We start from the raw sequence: 20,890 nt of genomic DNA on the forward strand, positions 1-20,890 counted from the left end.
TACGTCGGCACGATTATATTTTTGCCTACGTCGTCGATGTGAAACATTTAATCTCGCACCTTCAGATCAGAAGGTTTTTAAGATCATGAGAAACATTTCAGGGGTGCGTCCATAAACTTTTGACCGGTGGTGTATACGGCATTACATATTTTATTAATCCTTTAGCCCGTAAGCGCAGTGAAAACTTTGATTCTCTCAAATTTGAGCGAGATCTTTCCCGACCATGGTTCTTTCTCATCTAAGTGTAGAGCTCATTTAAATCATACAGAGATTTATTTGCCCTTTGCTGTTATAATAAGCTCCAATCTTCTGGGAAGGCTCTTCATTAGATTCTGGACCGTGCCTGTGGGGATTTGTGAACATTCAGCCGCGAGAGCCTTAGTGAGATCAAGTCAGGTAGATCTTTTATTCTCGTCACAGCCGTACACAGTGTCCAGTACACAGTGAGATGGAATAACGTTTCTCCTGGACCTAAAGTGCGAGATACGTGTATGAAAAAGGTCAGGCGCATACAGTCAGCGTTCCAGTCTATTCCAAATGTTGTTCAATGGGATTGAGGTCAGGTCTCTGTGCAGGACTTTCAAGTTCTTCCACTCCAAGCTTCTCAGACGATGTCTCCAGAGCTCGCTTTGTGCACAGGGGCATTGTCATTCAGGGGCAGGTTTGCAACAGCGTACAAAGACGTTTTGTGTGCTTTTTGTGGGTGTGATGTTCAGGTGTCCAGATACTTTTGGCCATATTGTGTATTTTATGGGATTTCTGCTCTCGTACAGCTCTATACAGTCTTCAGTAGGTTTGAAAGGATTTTGCGTACACAAAACCTGCAAACCTGCCTTACTGAACACAGGCCATGCAAATCTATTTGAATATCAAAAAGTAAACTGAAGTAATGCATTTCCGTGACTGAGACGTCAGAGTCACGAGACACAGTCTGAACCGATGAAAATGTTAAAGGTGTGAAATGTGAAGTATATACGTGTATTTACACGTACAAACGCTTTCATCCGCTGCTGTGAAAGGAAATTCGTTTTTAACAGAACGAATCGACTCTTGTATTCGGAGCTTTGAGTCGGTTCCTTTAGGTGTGAGTCGACTCCTGTATGTAAGCCGTTTGTTTTCTTTCTCTCTTTTTGTAGCTGTAGGCAATGGGTGTAGCGTTACATCCATAGTTAGGCAAAGAAGAACAATCACTGTTTATTAAAAAAAACAAAAAAAACTGTTTGGGAGCCAAAAGAGTCGATTCTTGGTGAGCTGAACCAAGTGTTCTGACTCACTGAAACGAGACTGACCAGCAGCAAGGCCTTCTAAATCTGAGCAAGAGTTCTGAAGTATAAATAATGAAAGTCAAAATGAATCTCATGTCTGCGACCGTGTTTTGCTTGTTATATCGCATAAATATATCTGACATTTCACATTGGAAAATCTATATTTGATATAAATATATATATGTAAAATATAAAGAAAAAAATCTATCTGAAAAAATAAGGTAAATTTCACTTCAATTCATAACATGCAATGGTTTAAAGCTGCATGTACAAAAGTGCTAAATAATAATAAAACGCTAAATAATTTCTGAATATAATTGCCATGATGTTATTAACAATTAATCAATACATAAAAATGTAATAAATTAACAATTATTACCGTTATGACAACTTTTTAAATTGTCATACTGATTTAAAAAAAAAAATTGCATATGGAGAAAACCTAATATATGATTCTGTTCATTATTGCAGTCAAATATTTTGATCCTTTTAAAATTCCGATTATATCGCATTCTTATAACTGATTAAAAATACATAAATAAATAAACACAATTATAATGTTAACCTTTTTATATTTTAATATCATCTCCCTCCAAGAAATTATTCTGTCACTGCTAAGCTGTTCATTATCGCTTTGTTGTTCGATTTTGCATAAATAATAATACATAATTAATAACCGATTAAAAAAAATAAATAAATAAAACTACGATATCTGATCGCCGACGTCTGTAACCGCTTTGCGCAGCGTTGTCACTGATCTAACCAATCAAATCTCTTCCCTGAGTGACACCGCATTACGAATGCTCCAATGACAATCGTGCTTGACGTCAACCAGGAAGTGCGCGAACACTGGCCGATATCCAAGCTGCAGAGTTGTCGTAATCTTTCTCGCGTATGACATGAAGATCGCAGAATCACGAGGCAGTCTTTCAGTCGTTCCACGAGCGAGCATCAGTTTCTAGGAGAAGAATTGACTCGAAGAGGATTTTTTTTTTCTCCCTCTATTGTCTAAAAGTGTCTGGATATTTACGGAATTGTTTTTTTACATTATTATTCTTATCACTAAAACAGTATTAAGACTTAAATCTGATAGAGGAATATAAAGACAGGAAAGATTTCCGTTATTTGATCCGGTTTGGGCGTAAAAGCAGAAGTCGGGAACGTTTGTAAAGTTTTGGTAAGTCGCGAGCGCTTGATTAGCTTCGACGGCTAACAGTTTTACAGCAGCGGTTTAACTGGAAAAAAAAATGTAACTAAATACAATTTTAATTTTAAAAAGTGGTACAACATGATATATAACCTCTTCTTAAAGTCTTAACCTACGCGTACTATCAAAAAAGTAAAAAAAAAAAAAAATTAGTGTTGAGACTTAAATTCAAGTGTGAATATTTTTATCTAGAAAGTTCCAAATCACTTGTGTATATATATATTAGTTGCTTAAACTATGTGTGACGATGTATTTGAGAAATGTAGTTTAAATTACAAGAATTATAAGGGAGTTAAAATGGTGGTTAAGTGAAGAAACACTGTATTACACCTCATCTTTTAAAAAAAAAAAAAACAACAACAATTGTTATAATTGGAAATGAGTTTAAAATCGTTTAATAGTGTGAAAGTGGATCTGGAGTTTAGGAATTAAGTGGAATTGATTTAATATACACTTATTTCAACATTTCTACGTGGATAAATCATCAGAATTGTTGTTTCGGGGTTTTCTCGTGCTATGTTTTTGATGTTATATCTAGGAAAATGTGACTGGAAATATTGTCAGAGATACTTTCGTGTTTTTTTTTTTTAATTTATTGTGTATTTATGGGGAAAACGATGAACAGATATTTAACTAATGACTCATCCGGTACTAGTCTCACGTTCGTCCAATGAAACGCTCTCTAGTACGTAGATGTCCCGCCCCCGGGGGCGTGTCTTATTGAAGAGTAGCAGTTCGTTCGCAGCAAACGGGGTTCGTCGTCATGTGACCCTTTCGTAGGAGTGCTTTCCCTGGTGCTTGCGGATGTTCGATGGCGTAACGCCGCTTCTTCGGAACGACCGAGGACACGATTGCGTCTTTTATACGCCGTCGGATATTGCAATCGTATCGTTTTTATCTGTGGTTCTCGGTGCAGACGTTTTACGTCCTGACTGCGGAAACGCACGGGCGATGCCAGAAGTGAGAAATCCTTCTCGGTTCTTGTTAAACTTTTCGCACACCTACACGTTTAGCTAGTTCACTAACGTCAGGGCAGCTTGGCTTCGTTGGGGGCGTGACTCGTCTCGAACGCTGTTAACACCGTAACACACCGTCGCTCTCGCGACTTCCTGTTCCAGACGGAAAATACGTCAACGTACAGAAGCAAAACGCAGCTCTCGAACCGTTTTCGCTGGGACTTTTATTTTATTGATTTTTATTTCACTTCCTTTGTACGGAATACATGTTTTATTCTGTCTGTTCCAGAAGAACGCTCTGATCGTCCCGGACAGCGATGAGTGACTCCGAACCGCTGACGTTTTCGTCCGTCGAAGAAGAGAGGGACTACTGGAAGGAGAGAGCGGTTCAGCACCAGCAGAGGTTCTGCAGGGAAAACGTTTTTCTCAGATTTGCCCCGTGTGTCGATTCGAATACTGCGCTAGTTTATACGTTACGTGTTTTTATCCACTCCGAGCGTTCTTTAGTTAGTGAAAATAACATTAAAGGCAAAATGTATGGTGATTTTTTTTTTTTTTTTTTTTTTTTCTCAGGGCTGACGAGGCTCAAGACGAGCTGCAGGAGTTCCAGCAGATGAGTCGAGATTACGAAGCCGAACTTGAGACCGAACTGAAGCAGTGTGAAGCACGCAACCGCGAACTCCTTGCGACTAACAACCGGCTACGCACGGAACTGGAGAGCTTCAAGGTACGGCTCAGACGATATATCGCCATCACGGTTTATCGGTATTGTAGGAATCCAGACGTGCTCCAGATCTGCAGTTGTGCAGTAACTTGCTACGGCGATACGGGTGTACGCAGCGGTCAGAGCAAATTTCACTAAAACTCGTTCACTTCCTGTTCTGTGCATTCTCGCTCTTAAGTGAAGTAGGAGCTCTTTCTGCCACTGGGAAATATGAAAAATCTATTTTTAAAAAATAATAATAATCCCCCTTCAGTTTAACATGCACGTAACTCCATGGCGCTCGGCTGAAGTAAAGCGTTTGTTGTTTTTCTTGTCTGACGACTGAGTGACACGAGCGCTTGGCCTGCAGCGACTCAAAATAATTTACTTCCGAAGAACATGTGGTGAGAGTTCTCAACAGCGCTTCTGTGTTTTTCTTGCTGAAAGCGTCGTTTTCTCAACATGCATTTCACACTCACAAGATCTTTGGTGTTCAGATATATATTTATAGCTGAGGCATAGTTCAGCGTTCGGCCCCTCTGGGCGACTGCCCCTTCCCCGCCCACCCGTTCAGACAACCCTGCCGTGGGGTTCTGATGGAAGCAGACAGAGACTGTCTGTCTGTCGGTCTCTATTACTCAGTTCCATTCTCTCTGTCTGCTTTCCTCTGTGTGTGTCTCTCTCTCTCTCTCAGTCTGTCTGTCTTTCTCTTTCTCCCTCTCCCTCCATCTGTTTGTGTCTGTTTATCTTTCTGTTGCCATCTTTCTGTTGCTCTGCCTTACTTTGTCTCTCTCTCTCTCTCTCTCTCTCTCTCTCTCTCTCCTCTTTCGGTCTTGTCTCAGGTCTATCCCTGTCTCTCTTTGTCTCTCTCTGTCAGTCTCTCTGTTTCTGCCCGGTTCTTTCTTTTTCTCCCTCTCTCTCTGTCTATCTCTCTCTTCCTCTTTTGGTCTGTTTCTGGCTGTCTATCTCTATCTCCCCCTTTCTGTCTCTTGATCTCCCTCCCTCCCTCCCTCCCTCCCTCCCTCCCTCTCATTTTCGACTTGTCTCTGTCTGTCTCTCACTCTTTCTTCCGTTCTCTCTGTCTCTCTCTCTCTCTCTTCCTCTTTTGGTCTATTTCTGTCTATCTATCTCTCCCTTTCTGTCTGTCTCTCTCCCTCCCTCCCTTTTTTGGTCTTGTCTCTTTCTATCTAACTATCTCTCTCTCTCTCTCTCTCTCTCTCTCTTCTTTTCTTTAATTATCCCAAACGAACGGCACATTGGAGGGGAAAAACAGCCGAATACTGTGTGTGAAAGCGTCCTGAGCCTCTCGGCTGCCGGAGTCACGCGATTTGGTTTTTATGTGGGATAAATAAAACTGGAAACACGATGCGTCGGTTTGAAGTGCAGCGAATACAGATTTGGATAAAGAAGGGCCTATTGTTTGATGTTTGCTCTCCGATTGTCCCGTTTTCCTTTTGGACGATACGCCCTCATGCCTTCGTGTGTGTGAGCTCTGAATTCATTTGTGCTTTTAGCACAGAATTATCTTCAGTCCTGAGGAATTATTTTAACTTGTGTGTGTGTGTGTGTAGATTTTAGTATTGTGAATTGCAATACTAATAACTCCTGGTATTGGTATAAATGTTTTGATATCATGATAACCCCAGTAGTGAAACTGGTAGACCTCGTGTGTGTGTGTGTGTGTGTAGATTTTAGTATTGTGAATTGCAGTACTAATAACTTCTGGTATTGGTATAAATGTTTTGATATCATGATAACCCCAGTAGTGAAACTGGTAGACCTCGTGTGTGTGTGTGTGTGTGTGTGTGTGTGTGTGTGTGTGTGTGTAATTACATAGGCGGTTAGTAAGAGGGACACACACAGTCTGAGGAAAACAACAGGGCTGATTGAGCGCCCGAGAAGCAGCTGATAACTGTGTGTGTATCTGGAAGGGTTTTTGTTTGGTGGTTTTTTTTTTTCTTCCTTTTTCCCCCCTCTCCTCCTCGAGATATTTTTGGTCATCCCAGATCTCAATTCTCAGTAAAACAACCTTCAGTGACATAGAAAGTGTTGGTACAAACTGTATGTCTGACTGGCTGTACTTCCTGTTCACAGCTGCTGCTTTTTTGTGTGTGTGTGTGTGTGTGTGTCTCCCGTCTCTCTCTAGGAGAAGTACGAGACGCAGCACTCGGATACGTACAGACGGGTTTCTGCCCTGGAGGGGGAGTTGGCCGAGACCACCGCCATCAAGGACCAGTTACAGAAGTACATCAGAGAGCTGGAGCAGGCCAACGATGACCTGGAGAGAGCCAAAAGGTGCCGGAGGAATGATCCATTACGCCGAGTTCTATTGATTGTCCGTTTACGGCGGCGTGCTTGAGCATCAGAGACCGTTCGTGGCTCTTTAAACGTCTGTTTGTTTGTTTTATTCTCCTCCCTCAGGGCCACCATCATGTCACTGGAGGACTTCGAGCAGAGGATGAACCACGTCATCGAGAGAAACGCTTTCCTGGAGAGCGAGCTGGACGAGAAGGAGAACCTGCTGGAGTCGGTGCAGAGACTGAAAGACGAAGCTCGAGGTGAGCTCCTGACTAACGCCCCGCTCTTTTTCAGGTTTCAGGTGTTTTTAATCTTTGACAATGTTTAAATAGTTTGCTTAGGTTAGGTCGCGTTTAAAATCCATGTTTACGCAGGCTGCATGTTTTAATTAGACGTCGCACCGATCCAATACCCAGGTTTGGGGGGGGGGGGCAGATCGGATATCGGAGGAGGGGAAAAAGAACAAATTAAATCCGATCTTATAACAAATGTAAAAGATTGGAATTTGATTTGGACAATTTGTCGGATCTGTAAACTTTTACACATAAAGAGACCATGATTTGTATTTTTAAATTGTTTTTGTTAGGATTGATTTTATTATATTTTTACTCTATGCTTTTTAAAAAAAGAAAAATCTTACCTTTGCTATGTGAGTGCAGGAGCTTAAAAAAATGTAAACAATTGTCATTTAATTTTTTTTTTTAAAGAAATAAAACATCTGGTATCGATATGGAAATTTATATCCATAGTTTTGTATTAAAATAATTTGCTAAAAGTGAAGCTAATTAACAGTTGTGAGTTTTTGTGACACTGTGTGTGTGTGTGTGTGTGTGTGTGTGTGTGTGTGTGTGTGTGTGTAGATCTGAGGCAGGAGCTGGCCGTGAAACAGAAGCAGGACCGTAAACCGTCCCTCAGCCTTTCAGTGGACGCAGAGAAGGTGGAGTCGACGCTGTCTCACCCTCCGCCCACTTATGCCTCTCTCCTCACTACGCCGCCCAGAACTGCAGCGGGCCCCGGGAGCGCGTTTCACACACCGCCGTCCTCCTACAGCAGAAGTGAGACCTCACACACACACACACACACTCTGAATCACAGTATCAGAGTGTTAATCTTCCCATGTTTAATGAGGACATTTTTTAGAACGAAAATATACAATTGATTTAACAATTATTCGTGGTGACGTGTGTGTGTGTGTGTGTGTGTGTGTGTGATCCAGTTGAAGGTCTTACTGGGACGCCGTTGACGACATCAGCACGGATTTCCGCTCTCAACATCGTAGGGGAGCTGCTGAGGAAAGTCGGCGTAAGTCAACTAGCTTCATCATAATAATAATAATAATAATAATAATAATAATAATAATTCATAGACATTTTATTAAGTGATGACTGATTTTGATCTGAGTTTGTGCAGATTGTAAATAGTCTGCCTCTGTGCCTCTCTCTCTCTCTGTGTGTGTTTGTGTGTGTGTGTGTGTGTGTGTGTCTCTCTCTCTCTCTCTCTCTCTCTCTCTCTCTCTCTCTCTCTCTCTCTATCTATGTGTGTGTGTGTGTGTGTGTCTCTCTCTCTCTCTCTCGCTCTCTCTGTGTCTCTACCGTGTGTATATTGTGTGTGTAGGTTTTGTGTGAAGTAGGGATGTCACAATTTCAATTTCAATTCAATTTTATTTGTATAGCGCTTTTTACAATAGACATTGTCTCAAAGCAGCTTTACAGAAATATCAACATGGTATACAGATATTAAAGGTGCGAATTTATCCCAACTGAGCAAGCCACTGAGTGGCGACGGTGGCAAGGAAAAACTCCCTAAGATGTTTTAAGAGGAAGAAACCTTGAGAGGAACCCGACTCAGAAGGGAACCCATCCTCATCTGGGTAACAACAGATAGTGTGAAAAAGTTCATTATGGATTTATATGAAGTCTGTATGGCCTTAGGAGCAGCCGTAGTCCCAGCAGTCTGGAATTAGAGAAGATTTGAGCTCCATCCAGAGGCAGAAAGGATCTGGATCTCTAGTATCTCCATAAATTCATGTGGGGCTCGGCGAAAGGAGAGAGGGAGAAAAAAGATAATTATGACTGCGAAGTAGTAGAACAGAATCTAGTCAGGGTAGGCTTGAGTAAACAAATACGTTTTAAGCCTAGACTTAAACACTGAGACTGTGTCTGAGTCCCGAACACTAATAGGAAGACTGTTCCATAACTGTGGGGCTCTATAAGAGAAAGCTCTTCCCCCTGCTGTAGCCTTCACTATTCGAGGTACCGTCAAATAGCCTGCATCTTTTGATCTAAGTAGGCGTGGCGGATTATATAAAACCAAAAGGTCGCTTAGATATTGTGGCGCGAGACCATTTAGTGCTTTATAGGTTAATAAAAGTATTTTATAGTTAATGCGAGATTTTACTGGGAGCCAATGCAGTATTGATAATATCGGTGTGATATGGTCGTACCTTCTAGTTCTAGTTAGGACTCTAGCAGCTGCATTCTGGACTAACTGGAGCTTATTTATATTCCTACTGGAACATCCAGACAGTAAGGCATTACAGTAATCTAATCTAGAGGTGACGAATGCATGAACTAGTATTTCCGCATCATGTAGTGACAATATGTTTCTTATTTTAGAAATATTTCTGAGATGAAAGAAGGCTATCCTAGTAATATTATCTACATGAGCATCAAATGATAGGCTGGAGTCAATAATCACTCCAAGGTCTTTAACTGCTGCACATGATGAAACAGAAAGACCATCCAGAGTAACCATGTGATCAGAAAGATTACTTCTAGCTACACGTGGGCCTAATAAAAGTATTTCTGTTTTATCAGAATTAAGTAGAAGGAAGTTAGTTAACATCCAATGTCTAATGTCCTTTACACAATCCTCAGCTTTACTAAGCTTCTGTCTGTCCTCTGGCTTTGCTGAAACATACAACTGTGTATCATCAGCATAACAGTGGAAGCTAATTCCATGTTTACGAATAATTTGACCTAGGGGTAGCATATATAAAGTAAAGAGCAGTGGGCCTAAAACAGAACCCTGTGGAACTCCAAAAGTAACCTCAGTACGCATGGAGAATTCACCATTTACATCTACGAACTGATAACGATCGGTCAGATAAGACCTGAGCCAGGAGAGGACTGTTCCCTTAATACCAACAACATTTTCTAATCTATCAAGGAGAATAGTGTGATCTATAGTATCAAAAGCTGCACTAAGGTCGAGTAACACAAGCAGAGAGACACAACCCTGATCGTAGGTCAGTAGAAGGTCATTTACTACTTTAACTAATGCTGTCTCTGTGCTATGATGAGGTCTAAACCCTGACTGATACATTTCATGAATGTTATTCCTATCTAAGTACGAGCATAACTGCTTTGCTACAACCTTTTCTAAAATCTTAGAGATGAAGGGGAGATTTGATATTGGTCTATAGCTGGACAATTGAGACGGGTCAAGATCAGGTTTTTTAATCAAGGGTTTAATAACTGCTAATTTAAGTGATTTAGGTACATAGCCAGTGCTTAGGGAAGAATTGATTATATTTAGAAGTGGTTCAATTACTCCTGGACAAATCTGTTTAAACAAACATGTAGGTACGGGATCTAGTATGCAAGTTGATGAATTGGCTGAAGAGATTAATGTAGCTAGTTCGGTCTCTCTAAGTGAAGCAAAATACTCTAAACATTGATCTGATATTGCTACATTGTCATGTAATGGGTTTGTTACAGTACTGTCCGGTTTTAATTTAATGGCCTGTATTTCACGTCTAATATTTTCAACCTTATCGATGAAAAATTTCATGAAATCTTCACTGCTATGTAATGATTGAGTGTTTCTCTCTGTAGTGGTTTTATTCCTAGTTAATTTTGCTACTGTGTTGAAAAGGAATCTAGAATTGTTTTTGTTGTCTCCTATTAAGGCGGAGAAATAGATTTTTCTAGCATCGCCAAGAGATTTCCTATATTTCAGTAGGCTCTCCTTCCATGCTGTTTGAAATAACACCAGATTGGTTTGATGCCATTTACGTTCTAATTGTCGAGTTGTCTGTTTTAAGGTTCGCGTTTGATCGTTATACCAGGGTGCTAATTTTTTTTCTCTAATTATTTTCCTTTTGAGTGGAGCCACTCTATCTAGCGTGTAGCGGAGTGTTGACTCCAAGCTTTCAGTCGCCTGATCGAGTTCTATGTGATCTGACGGTGATCCAAATCTAATTGATGTTTCTGCGAGGTTATTTATGAAGCTCGGTGCAGTAGCTGATGTGTAGGTACGTTTTACGCGGTAGCGAGGCGAGGTGGAAATATTATGATCAATTCGTATTATGAATGAGATAAGATAATGGTCTGAGACAACTTCAGACTGCGGAAGAATGATAATATTTTCTATACTTAGTCCGTATGTTAGTATGAGGTCAAGAGTGTGACCACCATTATGAGTAGGCCCGATTACGTTCTGATTAATCCCTACTGAATCTAAGATGGACACAACCGCTAATCTTAGAGGGTCTTCCAGGTTATCAAAATGAATATTAAAGTCTCCGACGATTAATGCTTTATCTACAGACACAACCAGGTTTGAGACAAAGTCTGCAAATTCACTAAGAAATTCAGTATATGGCCCTGGGGGTCTGTCACGATACCAAAAATCTAGTAGTCGGTACCGATACCACCAAAAGTACACGATACTCGATACCAAAGTCAATACCACGGTGTGGTATCAAAATAAAATGTAAAAAATAAAATAAAAGAACTCTCCTGGAGGACATCCTCCTCTGGCTGATACTGGCAAAGAAAGGGACAGGGGGAGAGGGGGGGGGGAGGGCATTTTAGTTATCAAACACTGTCTGACAATGAGTCTCTGGAGGTGCACTCCTAAGCGCGCACACACACACACACATAGTGACATTAGGCTACATTTATCTGACAGGACACGGGCTGAATGGCGATGCATGGTGGCCCATTAGGAGGTAGTTTATAACATCGCAACGCGTTAGCGTCGTTAACAAATAACTGGCTATCGCTAACATCACATGGAGCATAACGTTAGCTGGTTTCATGGCTACAATGCCAGCTGCGTCAAACAAATATAATATAGGGACCGTCTTTCAAGTGCTTCGCCAAATTCCAGGTGTTTCCTCACTTTGTTTGAAATGAACGATAGCATATATTAGCTTACTATGCTAACTTTCGTCTCGACGAGTCGGGGCGGAGCTAAACTTGTTAAGCTAAGCTAATCTTCTGTAGTTTTTCCTTCTTCACCACTTGTGGACCGACTAAAACACTTGCGCGTATTTGCTGCCCCCTTCAGGTCCGGAATAATCGCAACCTCGGTACTTTCGTTACAAACGGTACTGACGATGCTGCAGAAAAACAAGTACCGTCACGTTTTAAGAATGTTCTCGAAGTATCGGTTCTCGGTGACATCCCTAGTGTGAAGGAGATGAATGAATGTAATGACTAACTGCTCAGCCCATCATGGGTCAGTACTGTTCTTCTGGTTTTTATTTTGTTTGTTTGTTTTTTGTTTGCGTGTTTCAGAACTTGGAGTCGAAGCTGGCGTCGTGCAGAGAGCTGCAGGTCCAGGAGCGAACGCCGAGCCGCTCGGTAGCGGCTCAGAGCTCGCACGGCACGCCGAGAGAAGCGCTAGAGAACCAGCCGAGCACTAACGGTCTGTTTGAGGGGTGAGTGAGACACACACTCGTGATTTGAAGTCGATCACACTGAGGTTTACACAAGACAGCTAGTCTCCATGAACACACTCCGGAGCACGAGTAGGTTATTCCGAACATACAGGATTTTCACGAACACCATCATTTCCCGCGTAAACGCCCGTACAGACGATTTCCGAATAAATCCGTTCGTATTCATCTCCATAAACGAGGCCCGTCATACGCTAAAGATTATTCTAAACATTTCTGGAACACGATATTCCCTCGGCTAATGTTTTACACGTTACACGTTGTCTTCTAAATCTCCCGTAGCTGTTTATTAATGCGCTCGTTCTAATACGTTATCGTCTCTATGGTAACAACACGTTCACGGACATTTGTACGGCGGACGCTCCATGTAAGATACGGCGACGTTTTCTGTGAGGACGTGTTTATTAAAGCGCACCTATTATGGATTTGAAACGGGTCTAATTTTGTTTTGAAGGTCTCGTACGATAGATTTACGCGCATCCGAGATCAAAAAACACTTTAACGTGCTCGTAATTTAAACTGCAGCGTTCTCTTTTCCCCCCGGTGTCACAAACGACTCGTTAAATGATCCGTTCTAAAGGATTCATTCTAAACGCCTCCTTTCAGAGAGTATACTCTTCTCTGATTGGTCAGATGTCCCAGTCTGTTGTGATTGGTCTACCGCTGTCAGCGTGTCTCAAAAAGGAAACGCCCACTACCGTAACGAGTATCAGCTCCGTTTGTCAGCGAGCAGCCGATGAAGACAAGAGGCGGGGTTTATTGTTACAAACCTACGTAGGTTAGTACAGGACGTAAAGTCTGGAATCACTAATGAGTCGATTCAGCTGTTCAGAATCGATTCCTTCTTTTGGGAGTCGATGACTCCGTTTGTCGTGCGCTTTGATTTTTGAAACTTTGCAGACTTTTTACATTCACAAACAGCTACGTATAGAACACACTACATGAAAGGGAATATCTGAAAAAACATGATAGGTGCACTTTAAATAAACATTTATGGAAGGAGTCTCCATTGTCAGAGGGAAAGATGTAACTTTACACCAAAGCAAGAATTATTGATCCCTTGGCTGTCATCTCTCTCTCTCTCTCTCTCTCTCTCTCTCTCTCTCTCTCTCTCTCTCTCTTCCTAATACTTTTCTTCTTGTGATTTTACAGGATGGTGAAGCGGCTGGATTTTGGACCCAAAATGGTGGTGTGACTGTCTTTCTGTCTCGGTCTCTCTGTCTTTCTCTCTGTCTCTCTCTCTCTCTTTCTCTCTCTTATGTCTGCTTCTTGCACTCTGAGTGTGTGAGCTCGTCTCTGATTTATTACTACTGTTAACCGAGGGTTAATCCCCACCTTGTTTTTCTTTTTAAATTTTTTTTTTTTTTTTGTAAACTTTGTCTATATTTACAGCCTGATATTATGTACATATATTTTTTCACTTTTTTTTGTTTGTTTGTTTGTTTTATTATTTTGGCAATGAAAATGTCTGTTGTGGATATTAGTGCTGCACAGTTCAGGAGTTTTCTGTCATCGATGCGTCTCGGTTCACGTCTTTATCGGACGATGATCCGCTTCGTGACCTGATAAGTGTGAAAAACCGCTCTAACGCACCTGATACCGCACGTTTAAGAACTACAAACGGGTGTCTGTAGTTTTGCTTCTTTTTTAATTCTGGACTGGAGCTACGAGGTGAATTTACCTGATAAGGAAGGGAGGATTATAGCTGTACGTTTAAAACTGGCTTTGAAGTTGTATCTTCTTTTTTTTTTGTTTTAAACCGTTACGTTTTGGAAGGATCTTACACCCGAATCAGTATTTCCTTTTTGTAACCGAGTGAGTCCGTCCTCGTCTATTTAATCAAAAAAAACTTGAGACAACGATCAAACCTATACGCTTCCTTTAGTTGTTACCTCGTAGGTGAGCGCAAGTCTTCATGCAAATGAAGTGAGACAGGTGTGTGTGTGTGTGAGAGAGAGAGAGAGCACAGGAAACACTAAACTGTGCAGTGCAGCTCAGACTCGTCTTCTATATAACGTCTTCTAAGGAACAGTTAGATGTTTGGTACAAACCGTTCTAGCTAAACGTTGTCGCTTTGCGTGAGTGACGCACCTGCCCTTTTTGGTGGCGCCCGTAGCCGAGCCTCGTAGCTGTACTTTAGCGGTGACGTCAAGATAATTCGATTTTCTGTAACCGGATAACGAATCTGAACAGAATTTTCACATTATGAGTGGCAGGTTAAGGAAAAAAGTTATTATTATTATTATTATTATTATTATGATTTCGTTACAGTTTACAAAATAATCTGCTTGAGATGTAACACGAGGGGAAAGAAAAAAAAAAGAACAGAATTTATTTTGTCGTTACAGCAACTATGTAAGTACTATAAAAGCACTAAGGAGACTCAGGATGCGTTTAAAATATAGAAATGGTAAATTATTGTGTAAATTTATCACATTGTCATATTGCACACGTGTAAGGGTTGATTATTAGGTTCTCACTCGCTTAGTAGAGGATCGGGGTTCCACGTAGAACCCTTTACATGTTGGATTTTATTTGAATTTGTTTTTGTTTGTTTTTTTTTCTTAAGCATACACTGTAAAGTTATGGCTTTTGGGTGACTGACGTGACACTAATTTTCTATTTCAAAGAGCTTTTGCTGATGTGAAACTTTGAGGCGTTTGTGTCTTCGCTGCAATCTGACGAACCCGTGCCTTAGGCTTAGTGTCGGGTCGCGTTCTCCGGGAGAAGTAGGTCCGTATAAGGAATAAAACACTTGTGGGTGCACTGTTGTACTTTACGAGTTTTATTCCTCTTATACCACAGCGATTCGCCAGCAGTGACTCTTTCTTCTTCTTCTTCTTCTTCCATCTATTAAAGAATACCGCGTCATAATGTCGTGACACGTCGACAAAAGAAATCGATTACGTACGATTTTTTTTTTTTCTTCCTCAAATCGGATCGCGCGCACGAGTCCACGTGAACGAGCCGTTACTATAGAAACGAGAGCCGGCGTTCTAGAAAATTAATCACCTTCTGACCAATCAGAATTCAGTAGCGCTGTAGGACAAGCCTAGCCACTGGGCAGTTTTAAAGCTGGCGCGAGCGATAACGGGAAGCCGACGGTTCTTTACAAAATGGCCGGCGTTCTAGTAAACGAGTCCGGAGAATTCCTGTTTTTTCTTTTGTTTTTTTTTTTCCTCTCTCGGAGACGTAAATTTTGAAGAATCTCTGTAGTGTAGTTAAGACGAATTCAAGTTAAATACTTCAGTGAAGGCTACAAGTGTTTTATGTTAAAATTAGAAACGTAAAGAGGAGCTCGTACGTGCTGTTTCTCTACTAATACGGGAGTTGTAATGGATGGATGATGAATCGATAGATAGATAGACAGATAGATAGAAAGATCAAGGACATAGCTACGTATTTACATTAACCATTAATCACTAAAGGCTCGTTACAGTTTTGTCTCTTTGCCTTTTTTTTTTTTTTTCCGGTGTTGATCAGGCGTTTAAATCAGACGGTCGGCGAGAGACCAGTTGAGTTTTGAGGCGTAGTTTGGGTTGAACGCAGCAGATTCTCATGTTCACGTAAAACAAATGTTCCATCAGCAGATGTGCGGAATAAACATCTTACTAAACAAAAACGGCTCGAGTCTCCTTCCTGCACGGGGAAGTGTGTGTGTGTGTGTGTGTGTGTGTTTGTGTGTGTGTGTGTATAATAACTATTATACTTGTTTATATCTCAAATAATCTGTGAATAAATTCTGAAAAATATATTTAATAATAAAAATATTATATAATACAACCTCAATTCTGAAAAAGTTTAGTGCGCGAGCTAAACTAAACTAAACCAACCAACCCCAAACCCCTCCCCCCCCCCCGAGATGCTGTGCTCGTACTACTGACGTACTATGGAAAGCCCTAAGGCTCAAAACTAACGTTTTTAACGACTTTTATCTGTGGAATGTTGTATCCCAGAGGTGAAAGGCATGTTTCATGACTGTCTGGTTATATTTTGAAAATGGGTTAACATTTAACATTTAAAAAAAAAAACACACCTACTGTTATTTCTATCAATAAATAGTTCTATTTGTGAGAGAGAGGCTAAATATTTTACCGTTCTCAAAAGTCACAATACCTAGACATATTGATCATATTTATCCCCCCCCCCACACACACACACACAAAAGAGCGCCACATTAGTTCAGCCGTTTGGAGTTTAGAGTAAACAAAATCTGATGGTTTACTGTCTCAACGAGTACACTTTCACTGCAGTGTACTGAGAAAAGGTCAAAAAGAAATACCAAAAAAAAAAAGTACATTTACAAAATCACTCCTCTTTGTTTTTATTAGCGTTTTCCATCCTGTCCCAACTTTTTTGAGAATTAGGGTTGTACATGGCCAGTCTAAGTAGCAAGGCCGTGGCGCGGCCACTTTCGTCCGTTAGCGGAGACGAGGAGAACGGGGATGTCGTTAGACACCTCATAAGAGGGCCAGGAAACGTCACCCTGTCCAACTCATCCAGGTCGCCATGATCAGGTTGATACGTGTAGCTGGGCGTCCATGGAGTCAAATCCTCAGTTAGGGCTACAGAGTAATTACATGACTGTACGCTTATAGAAATGTTAGAATTGGACAGTTTTGTACTGTTTATTGTGTTAAATGCGTCCCGGATTAAAAACTACAATCTTCCATATTATAAAGTTCCTCAGGACTAAACACTGGGCCTCGAGCGATCCCTTTTTATTGTCTAACTATCGTCTGTGAAATGTTGTAGTGCAGTCATGTATCCCCTAATCTGAAGGACGGGATGGAGGATCTGAAGTTCTCCACTTGCTCTGTGTGTGTGTCTGTGTGTGTGTGTCTGTGTGTGTGTGTATATGTGTGTGTGTGTATATGTGTGTGTGTGTGGGTCCTACCTGGACTGCATGCACCTGAAACACTAAATTGTGCTCCTGCATTCACGAGGTCCTTTACCATGTCCACCGTTTTCACCAATGTTCAGGAAAACTGTGGAGAAATGAGCAATTAGCAACATTCACTCTAATTTCCCCAGCTCTCAAACACACACAAAATGCTTCACACAGAAGAGATAAAGCCATACCGGCTCTCACCACTAGATGTCACTGTGACCGCAATGTTCATCAGTTTGTACTATTAGTTTTCACCTGTCGGTGAGATTTACTGTCAGTTCGAAAAACATTGTCCCAAACCCTGCTTCACGTTTAGATATTATCATTACACATCATTACATCTGTACCGCTTATCCTACCCAGGGTTTGCTTGGGAGTCTGGGTTCTATCCCAGGGAACTCTGGATATAAGGTGGGGGGGACACACACTGGATGTGGTACCAAGTCATCACATTTACACACTACAGACAATTTGAAATGGCAGTTAGCCTACGAGATATGTTTTTGGACTGGGAGAGGAAACTGAAGTACTCGGAGGAAACACGCAACGACGAGAACCCCTGAAGGGAAGAACATGCAAACGCCACGCACACAGGGCGGAGTCAGGATTCGGACCCCCAACACCGGACCTCCAAGATACTGTTTAAGGGAATACGGGGGTTAAATACGGGGGTTTCTCCACCGAACACATTCTGGAAAGAAAGAAAAGGACTTCCGAAATGTATTTGTATACAACCTGAGCCAAAGGATTCATCATACTTTCCTAATATGTTGTATCAATTATTTTTTTTTAAATAACCGTACACAGAAATGATATTCTTTGTATTACACAAGTACAAATGATTGACCTGTAAATACATTTTATTTCTGACAAATGTAATAATGTATAAGGAATAACACGTCACATGTTGGTCAGATTGGAGGATGGAGGGGATAAAACAAAACGTAAATATACACCGTGCTTTGGGATCCAGAAGGACGAGCCTCTTCATCATTTCCACTGAGCGCTGAACAGATTTTAGTTTATTGCATATCTCAGACTGATACACTTGCAGGCGATTATGGTATCAACATAAAGCTCGGACGTTGTTGTTATTGTTGTTATTGTTGTTTAATCATTAAGTCTTAAAAGTAGGGTTTTTTTTTTTAAACATTAAAACAGTTTTAATCGTTTGTTACTAAACAATGTCTATTAAGGAAGGTGATAAACTTGAACAAAACCACAAGGAAAATGAGCCTTTTCAATCAAACAGAAATATCAATAGATGTGATATCCGTCTGTGGAAAAAGTAAGTACACCCTCGGCCTCAGGAGCTAGTATTTCCCGCTTTAGCAGAAATAACTTCTTGTAGGTGTTTTGCAGAATTGTCCACCAGGCTTGCTGGAGTTTTTGACCGCTCTTCCACTCCTGCGATATTCTTTCAGCTGGAAGATGTTTGAGGGTTTTCTTGCACGTTCTGCCCGTTTAAAATCCCCCACACACAACGTTTCAATGGGATTCAAATCCAGGCTTTGACATTTTGAAGTTTTAGGGGTTCTTGGAGACTTCTTTTTGCATCAGACGGTCCGCTCTGGGGCTGAATTTGCCAGGACGGCCGGTCCTGGATGAAGTGACGGTCGTTTGAAATCTGTGCCATTTGTAGATGATTTTCCTTACAGTGGAACGATGTAGTTCAAATCATTTGGAGATCTTTCCCAATCCCTTGCCAGACTCATCGGCATCCGCAAGCTTTTTTTCTGAAGGCTCTCGTTACAGAACTCGTTAAAGCTTGGCGTGATGACACCTCAATATAGCAACGGGAACACCAGACACTAGATATGAGAGGGGTATAAATAAGACCGGTTCCACCTGCGCTCCCTCAGCAGGTTCGAATTCACTGGCACCTGATCCTCAACACCTGATTCTAATTTTATGGATTTTATTGAAGGCGTGATAAACGTAGGGGTGTACCTACTTTACCATGTGACTGATTTGTTTTTATTCATTTAAATTGTGAAAATTACTACAAATTGTCAGTTTTATGTCATGTGAGTGTATATTAGAGCATATATATATATATATATATATATATATATATATATATATATTGAGATACTGGATTTTTGATTTTCGTGAGCTGTAATCATCAAGATAAAAAAAAAAGGCACGAAATATTCCACTTTTTATGTAATGAATCCAAAATATATGAAAGTTCCACTTTTGGAAAAAAAATTACGGAAAAAAATGAACTTTTCCAGAATATTCTAATTTATTTAAATGCATCTATGTGTGTGTGTGTGTGTATATATATATATGTAGATATATTAATTTAAAGATGTAAATTGATTAATTTATTATATAAGCAACAAATTTACTTAAGTGAAATGATCATTCACATCTAATCTGGCTGAACTTGTATGGTACTTGCATACGACCCCATTTCCGAAAAAGTCGGGACAGTATGGGAAATGCAAACAAACAAACAAAAAGAGGGATTTGAAACCTCAGTTCACGCTGTACTATATTGAAAACACATTATTAACACATTATTTGATGTTTTACTTTGTGAATTTGAGTTATTTTTGAAAATGTACACTCATCTCAAATCGGATGACGGCAACTCACCAACAAAAAAGTTGGGACAGTCGGCTGGTTACCGCTGTGTAACGTCACCTTTTCTTTTAATGACACTTATTAAGCGTTTGTGTGTTTGAGTGAAGAGTGAAGTGGATGCGCAACTGTACAGGGCCTTCGTCGCCTTATTTTGCGCTTCATGATGCGTTCTCAATAGGAGACAGGTCAGGACGGCAGCAGGCCATGCTAGCACCCGAACTCTCTGCTTACGCAACCTTGCGCTTGTAATCCGGGCAGAATGTGGTTCGGCGTTGTCCTGCTCTGGATGGCAGCATATGTTGCTCTAAATGTCTACATATCTTTCTGCATTAATGCTGCCCTCACAGATGTGCAGGTTACCCCCATGCCATAGGCAATGACACGACCTCATACCATGACAGACGCTGGCTTTTGGACCCTAATAACAGCTTGGATGGTCCTTTTCCTCTTTGGCCCGGAGAACACGACGGCTGTTTAGTCCAAAAACTATTTGAAATGTCGACTCATCGGACCACAAAACACGATTCCACCGTGCTACTGTCCATCTCAGATGAGACCGAGCACAGAGAAGTGGGCGGAGCTTCTGGACAGTGTTGATGTACAGCTTCTGCTTTGCGTAGTAAAGCCTTAACTTGCATCTGTGGATGCAGCGGCGGATGGTGTCGAGTGACAAAGGTTTACCAAAGAATTCCCAAATCCATGTCAGGATCTCCATTACAGACTCGGGTGGTTTTCGGCCTCGCCCTTTACGCACCGAGATTTGAGCGGATTCCTTGCATCTTTTAATTATATTGTTATTAAACGATTGCCTCACTTGTTTCACATCACTTTCTTATTTCAACTTCACATTTAGTCCTAAATCGCCCCTGTCCCAACTTACTTGGAACGTGTTGCATGCGTCAATTTCAAAATAAGCGTTCAGCTTCCAAAAACTATGCCGTTGATTAGTTAAAATATCAAATACCTTGTCTTTATACGTTTGTGTGTGTGTGTGTGTGTGTGTGTGTGTAAATACAAGTCAAAGTACATTTACAAAATCACTCCTCTTTGTTTTTATTAGCATTTTCCATCCTGTCCCAACTTTTTCAGAATTAGGGTTGTACTACTCTTAAAATGATTACCGTTCTTGTTATTTTATCGTTTGATAATTTACAGTACTGCCTTTTTTTATTTATTGAATTGAACTCTGGCCGGAAGCCCGAACGGACGCACGCGCTCAGAAGTTTGTTATTGCAGCTCGTCAGAAAAAAAACAAAACAAACAAACAAAACGCCTTTAGAGCGCACGACCGC

The 20,890-nt window shown here is 40.9% G+C and overlaps 1 protein-coding gene across 3 annotated transcripts; it reads left to right on the top strand.

Annotated features, from left to right (window-relative positions):
* The first annotated feature begins 1,693 nt into the window (after positions 1-1,693).
* Positions 1,694-15,954, top strand: nde1 (nudE neurodevelopment protein 1). 3 transcript variants are annotated; one of them, XM_053617499.1, is made up of 9 exons: positions 1,694-2,442; positions 3,721-3,831; positions 4,002-4,155; positions 6,278-6,426; positions 6,553-6,689; positions 7,290-7,484; positions 7,646-7,731; positions 11,955-12,097; positions 13,268-15,954. In XM_053617499.1, the coding sequence occupies exons 2-9, from the start codon at positions 3,746-3,748 to the stop codon at positions 13,308-13,310; spliced, it is 993 nt and encodes a 330-aa protein (XP_053473474.1). In that variant the 5' UTR covers positions 1,694-2,442; positions 3,721-3,745; the 3' UTR covers positions 13,311-15,954. The 3 variants fall into 3 exon arrangements, with proteins under 3 accessions (XP_053473474.1, XP_053473483.1, XP_053473465.1); XM_053617490.1 differs by having other exon boundaries at positions 1,695-2,442; positions 3,718-3,831; XM_053617508.1 differs by lacking the exon at positions 13,268-15,954 and having other exon boundaries at positions 3,718-3,831; positions 11,955-13,243.
* Positions 15,955-20,890: the final 4,936 nt, after the last annotated feature.

The sequence above is a fragment of the Ictalurus furcatus genome, chromosome 2 (assembly GCF_023375685.1).
Source record: "Ictalurus furcatus strain D&B chromosome 2, Billie_1.0, whole genome shotgun sequence".
Taxonomy (NCBI): Eukaryota; Metazoa; Chordata; class Actinopteri; order Siluriformes; family Ictaluridae; genus Ictalurus; species Ictalurus furcatus.